General features: G+C 33.6%; 1 protein-coding gene across 1 annotated transcript; it reads left to right on the top strand.

Annotated features, from left to right (window-relative positions):
• The first annotated feature begins 555 nt into the window (after positions 1 to 555).
• LOC11414978 (probable methyltransferase PMT2) lies at positions 556 to 5,330 on the top strand. The gene is made up of 7 exons (XM_003613700.4): positions 556 to 759; positions 1,771 to 2,422; positions 2,731 to 2,941; positions 3,029 to 3,323; positions 3,497 to 3,865; positions 4,279 to 4,356; positions 4,588 to 5,330. The coding sequence occupies exons 2-7, from the start codon at positions 1,778 to 1,780 to the stop codon at positions 4,817 to 4,819; spliced, it is 1,830 nt and encodes a 609-aa protein (XP_003613748.1). The 5' UTR covers positions 556 to 759; positions 1,771 to 1,777; the 3' UTR covers positions 4,820 to 5,330.
• The last annotated feature ends 1,903 nt before the right edge of the window (positions 5,331 to 7,233 follow it).

The raw sequence follows: 7,233 nt of genomic DNA, 5'->3' as shown, positions 1-7,233 counted from the left end.
AGCTACCGCCGAGCCTTTTTGTGTGTCAGATCATTTTTATCAGTTTGTGTATTTCGCAGGTGCCTCCCGTACTATTTTCTCTTTCATGCAACTTATTTGGTTGTGCTCGTGTGGGTTCTGTGGAGTGAAAGAAATAGCAGGGTCTTCAAAAATAAGGACCATACCGTTCACCAATTGATAGAGAAAATCAAATTACAGTCTTTTTGGTGGATGAAGGTTACTAATATTTCTATCCGTAATAATTTTCATATGTGGTGGTTAAACTCTTTTGTTTATTTGAGCATTGGCTAGCTTTTAGTTTTTTCTAGCACACCTTGTGCTTGAAATTTCTCTTTGGGTTTTTAATATATATTATATTTTTGTTTGTAAAAAAAAAATTAAATTTTTTTATATATTTTTTTATATGTTTAACGAATGAGTTAGCATTTGCAGACTGCTCCCTAATTATTATTTATTTGAAAGATCCCTAAATTATTTATGACAAAATTGTTAAAAAACAAAAAATACACACACCAATCCTTAATTAATTAAGTGAAAAAACAATTAATAGAACTTCTAAATTCTCTCCACTTTTCCTCTTTCCACTGTTGTGTTCATCTGAACATGATTGACGCTATTGAATCATAGGGTTTTAGAGTGAGACTTTTCACTGACTCATTCAGCTTCTCTTACTCAACCAAACACCAAACAACAAAAACATCATCATAGTTTGGTTCCTAGATCTTCTCAACCATTGCTTCCTCCAACATCATATGATCGGTATTGTTTTTTATTTTAAAGAATCATTTTTTTATTCAAATGGGTATTCGAAAGTTGAGTTTTTTTAGGTTAATTTTGTGTTTCTAGTAATTTATGTTAAGTAAGATTTGGTGGGTCATTTTCCTTTATAGCATTGGATTTGTTCATTAGTGTTCATCTTGTGTTGGAAGCTCTGTAGCTTGATCCAATATGAATATGATTCACGTGTTTATCATATAAGTGCTTATGTATGAGTTGTTTCTTTAACAGAAGATAAAATAAAGTCAAATTGTTTTCGTAAAAGCGTAGCTATAAGTTGTTTTCGTAAGTTTTCCTGCAAAGCTTATGGACATGTCATAAGCTCTCTCAACAAGTGCTTATATTGGTAACAAAGCTCAAATAAATCGATCCTAACAGACCTTTCAAAGTCTAATAATTGGTTCATATTAGTGATTGAAAAATGTAACTGATAGCAACTTGTTGGAGCATAATTTTGTTTATTGGAATTGGATAGTTGTTAGTCTATTCTGAACCTTGTTTTGCATTTTTCTTCTTCTTCTTTTAGGCACTATTTGGTTAAATGGCTTAATTAAGCACTTCTAGCGTAAGTTGTTATAATGTAAGTGATTATGTATAACTTGTTATCAAGTTGTTTTTCATAGAGACTATAAGTTGTTTTCATAAGTGATCTTGGACAACTTATGGACATGTCATAAGCTATTCCATTACCTCTCCCAAATAGTCTCACAACTCGCAAATACTTATGCTAGTAGATAAGCTAAAATAAGTCAATTTAAACAGAGCTTTCAAAGTCTAATAATTGCTCATATTAGTCATTGAAAAGAGTAACTGATAGCATGTTGTTGGAGCATAATTTCATTTATTGGACCATGCTAGTTGTTAGTTTAAATCATTGGAAAGTTATCTTGCTTTGACTAAAGGATTTTTATGATTAATCTCGAGTGGATGGTGTAGAAGTTAGCCTTTGGAATCTGTTAATCTTTTGTTTATGAAGTTCTGATTATTTTTCAGGTTCTATATGGCTAAACCAAGTTCATCTGGTAGTAGAACTAGAAGCTTTGTGCAGATCTTTATAGTAGTTGGTCTATGTTGTTTCTTCTACATATTAGGTGCATGGCAGAGAACTGGTTTTGGAAAGGGAGATCTTTTACAATTGGAGGTTACTAAGAAAGGTGCTGGTTGTGATATTGTTCCAAATTTAAGCTTTGATTCTCACCATGGTGGAGAAGTTGGCAAAATTGATGAGGTTGATTCAAAACCTAAGGTATTTAAGCCTTGCAAGGCTCGATATATCGATTACACGCCCTGCCATGATCAACGGCGTGCCATGACCTTTTCTAGACAAAATATGATTTATCGAGAGAGGCATTGCCCTCGTGAAGAAGAGAAGTTACATTGTTTGATACCAGCACCGAAAGGGTATGTTACTCCATTTCCATGGCCAAAGAGCCGTGATTATGTTCCATATGCGAACGCACCCTACAAGAGTCTTACAGTTGAGAAGGCTATTCAGAACTGGATCCAATATGAGGGAAATGTGTTCAGATTCCCTGGTGGTGGAACCCAATTCCCTCAAGGGGCTGACAAATATATTGATCAAATTGCTTCTGTGATACCGATCGAGAATGGAACAGTCAGGACAGCACTGGACACTGGTTGCGGGGTACGTATGTCTGCGTGAATTCCTTAGGGTTTGTATCATATTCTTTTGTCTTTTTTCATGTTAATTTGATTAGCAGAATAATTTAGTTTAGGGTTGTCAAATAGTAGCTCTGGCGCTATAGCATAGAAGTATTTGAACAAATCGCTATTATGTAATACGCTATTTAGTACAAAGTGTTGTCAAATAGAGGCACTATAGCACTGTAGTGGAATTTGAACAAACGAATATTTTCCATAATCCGCGACTAACATCACTGAGTTAGTTTGTTTTAGCTACGTATCTGTAATGTGTAAGGTTGTTTTGCACAGGTTGCCAGTTGGGGTGCATATCTTTGGAGCAGAAATGTTATCGCTATGTCATTTGCACCTAGGGACTCACATGAAGCACAAGTACAGTTTGCACTTGAAAGGGGTGTACCTGCTGTCATTGGTGTCCTAGGAACCATAAAGTTGCCTTATCCATCTGGAGCCTTTGATATGGCGCATTGTTCTCGTTGCTTAATTCCTTGGGGATCAAATGGTGAGAAATTTACATTAAGAACTATAATTTTTCTTCTGAAGTATTTCCAGTAAATAAGGAAAGTGCATCTTGGGTTGTTATTGGCAGATGGGATTTATTTGATGGAAGTTGACCGAGTTCTAAGACCTGGCGGTTATTGGGTGCTTTCGGGACCTCCAATCCATTGGAAGGCTAATTACAAAGCCTGGCAAAGACCTAAGGAGGATCTTGAGGAAGAACAAAGAAAGATTGAAGATGTTGCTAAGCTCCTTTGCTGGGAGAAGAAGTCCGAGAAGAATGAAATTGCCGTCTGGCAGAAAACTGTTGATTCTGAAACATGTCGACGTAGACAGGAAGATTCTGGTGTGAAGTTCTGTGAATCAACAGATGCTAATGATGTTTGGTATGTACTTTCTTTCAGTGTTAAACATTTTATATATTTTAGCATCCATTGTTGATATTCCATTCATGTATTTCTACTTACCAACAAGATTATTCAAGCATGCATAAATATAAGAAAAAATTGTGTACGAAAATCTTGTACTGAGTTGGAATGGATTTGTTTTGTGGTTGCAGGTATAAGAAAATGGAAGCCTGTGTTACTCCTAATCGTAAAGTCCACGGAGATCTTAAGCCTTTTCCACAGAGATTATATGCAGTTCCTCCTAAAATTGCCAGTGGTTCTGTTCCTGGAGTTTCAGCCGAGACATACCAGGATGATAACAAAAGGTGGAAAAAACATGTAAATGCTTACAAGAAAATAAATAAGCTCCTGGGCTCTGGAAGGTATCGCAATATCATGGATATGAATGCTGGTTTGGGTAGTTTTGCTGCTGCTATTCAATCTCCCAAGTTATGGGTCATGAATGTTGTGCCTACTATAGCTGAGAAACATACACTCGGTGCCATTTATCAGCGAGGACTCATAGGCATTTATCATGATTGGTATAGTTTTCTAATTTCTTCCTTCTATTTTATTCACGGAGGGTCTTGATTTTATGTTTGAAAATGTTTGTTACGATAATACTAATGTTGAACTATTATTTTTTTGAGAAATGATACGTTGACGTCAGAATTTGATGTCAAATACTGTGTTCGTTGGTTTTTACGTGTATCTTTGAAATCCATGTAAACTGTATAACATAAAAAGTAAGAGAGAGATAGAGATAGACATATATGGTGTCACATACGGCGTATGTTTTTTGATGTTCAAATAACACAACTCAATTCTTTTTTCTCTTCTTGATGTATTACATGAAAATGTAGATTCTATCTTTTATTGTTAGTACAATCTTCTGTGATCAGGTTGCTTCTTTCTCGCATGTTTTTCCTTATTTATTTATGCCTTTATGATCCAGGTGTGAAGCTTTCTCTACATATCCAAGGACGTACGACCTCATTCATAGCAATGGGCTCTTTAGTCTGTATAAGGACAAGTGAGTGTTCCTTTAATTATATGGTTATTCAGTTATTCTTACAGTTATTTACTTATTTTTGAATTTGATATAAATTCTTAATCAATAGTTTAGCCCTTGTATGTGGTATGAAAATGAATTCTAGATAACGATTATCAGTGATGAAACCACTCGGTTTTAGTTCTCTTTTTCCCTTCATCAGTTGTGTTCATTCTTGTGTCTCAAAATCCTGTATCTAATCATCAAATGCAGATGTAACATAGAAAACATTCTTATGGAGATGGACCGGATTTTACGACCTGAAGGTGCCGTGATATTCCGCGATGAAGTTGATATCTTAATCAAGGTAAAGAAAATTGTTGGAGGAATGCGATGGGATACTAAACTGGTCGACCATGAGGACGGTCCACTTGTTCCGGAAAAGATACTAATTGCTGTCAAGCAGTATTGGGTTGCTGATACAAATACCACATCAACACAATAACCACTCAAAGACAAATTGGAAGGCGTGGCCATAAATCGCTGGTGCCTTTCTCTATACAATCCTTATAGAGTTCATATGGTTTTGTAATATGAGAATTTTGGCTTGATTATCATCACACCTATGGTACACAAGAAGGGCTGATCTACATACCACCGACGTTTCAGATTGAAAGTATGTATGGTTTCTGACATTGTAGTTATATTCAATCACTTCTATTTTAGCAAACTCTACTACCGGTGTCTGCGTTATGTTTAATTGTACCTTAGCTTGAGGTTTATGCTATTAGGCATTTTTTCCCTCAGAATTTAGTTATCTTGTTCAGAAATCAAGCAAACACTGGCTTCTTATTGAATAGTTTTTTTCTTTCTCATTTTCTCTCTATATTAAGTCGATGTCCCTCTACTTTGCAATGTAATGGATGATAACCTGTCCATGTTTTGTAATCTAACAAGTATATGATAATATATCTTCCTGACTAGAATTCCCTCATTGCTTGCTAGTGAGACTTAAATTGAATTGCTCTTTGATTTGGCTATTCTTAAAGTTTTTGATCTTGTAAGAAAGGTTGCAGGATTATAACTATTCTCTTTGAGTTTGTGATAAATGATATGATTAAATTGATTGGATTAAGTTTGAGTCTGAAGCAATATATGTTCGTATGTTTTTAAACATATGAAAAGAAAGTTATGTCCCCTGAGGATGTTGACCTTCTAAACAAAAGTTTCAAAGGTCATGCATAGTAATGTTATATCCCCTTCTTAAAAAACAATGTTATACTTATATCTCCTATGCCCAAAAATGTTGTGTTTAAAAGATTGATTTTGACATCTAGAAAGGGTTAACAACGCAGTTTGTTACCCGTTATTCTTCTATTTCTCTTGTAGTGCATTGTTAACCTATTTCTCAGAGGTTTGCATAAACCTATACTTTTTCAACCTAGCGCAAAAGCTTCATTTTTTTTTTTTGATTTTAAGTTTTAACTTAACGTTTACAAATGTACTTTTGATTGAATTTTATTTTACTAGATGTGTCCGAGTAAGTGGCAGTTAGATATGATTTTAAATATGTCGATTTGTTTAGTTAAAATTAGTTAAAATTCAAGATTTTATTTTTGTATCAACTTTTTTTATGGTTAGAAGCACATTTGACGTAAAATTTTGTGTGATCTCTTCAATCTGAAAATTAATCTCTTTATATATGAGACCCACTCACTTACATAGATTTAACTAAGACAAATAGTATTAATCTTTCCTAAAAAAATATAATTTTCAACAACTTTAACCAAACAATTGGACAGAAGTGGTGAACGAGCTCCTCCAAAAACGAATTCTTCAAAAGAGCTTGAGTTTGATTATTAGATACAATAATTCTTAATCATATTTTACTTATCTTTCGGCCGAGCTCCAGACTACTATAATCCATTTTTTCTAAAAATCGGAGGGTTAAAAAAAATTATTATTTTTAGGGGAACAAGAATAAGTATTGTTATAATTTGTTAATACTCCTTTTATTTTCAACAAGTACTAATAGGCATCTTGACAAGAGACAGACACCATTACTGATTAGCTATTGATTTAATTTTCCAGAAATTGATCCAACTATAAATTGCCGGGGGGGTCTGGTTGTTATAATTGACATGAGACAAATGTATTCTATGCAATAGCTGTAGTAGAGAATAGTATATCCATGTTCCATAATTTCAAGAGACAGTGCATTTTTTTAACCAATTTTACTTAACATAATATTCTTTGCTTAGCTAGTATTCCTTGATGTAATGTGATAACGAAAATTCAATTTATTACTCATCTTAAATTATAAATCGTTTTTAAAAGAAAAGTTGTCCTATAATATCTTCTCCCCAAGGGGAAAGAGAATGAAGCTTCTACTAAACAATTAACACAAACTTTCATCTATGTAGAGAATTAATGAATTATCAATGAAAGATAATATTGTAAAATAACTGATAATTTTTCTTATATAAAATTAGTTACATTTTTTAATTTGTATGAAATTTTACAAAATGGCTTACAATTTAGAATGAATGTAGTATATTACTGAAAGGAAAACAAGTCGATAAATGTGTGAGACGCCATCACTATAATCTCTAAATGTATTGAAATTGCAAACATATTTTTAGTGTCTCTTTTGTTGATAATTTATGAACTAAAAAGAAGAAAAAAAATACAATTAAACATGACACATATGCACATGTTTACAATTTCGATACATGAACCAATGTGACAGCGAGTTACACACCAAAATTATGGTTTACCATTATTTAAGGCAGCTTTGACAGGTGACAAACCATTACCATGTTTCAATTATCTATTGATTTTGTTTCAGAAATTGATCCAACCATAAATTGCCGGGGGGGTCTGGTGGTTATAATTGGCATGAGACAAATCTGTAGGCTG

Source organism: Medicago truncatula, chromosome 5 (genome assembly GCF_003473485.1).
Source record: "Medicago truncatula cultivar Jemalong A17 chromosome 5, MtrunA17r5.0-ANR, whole genome shotgun sequence".
In the NCBI taxonomy this organism is placed as follows: domain Eukaryota; kingdom Viridiplantae; phylum Streptophyta; class Magnoliopsida; order Fabales; family Fabaceae; genus Medicago; species Medicago truncatula.
Note: the sequence above shows the minus strand (reverse complement) of the source record. Positions and strands in the feature narration are given on the sequence as shown.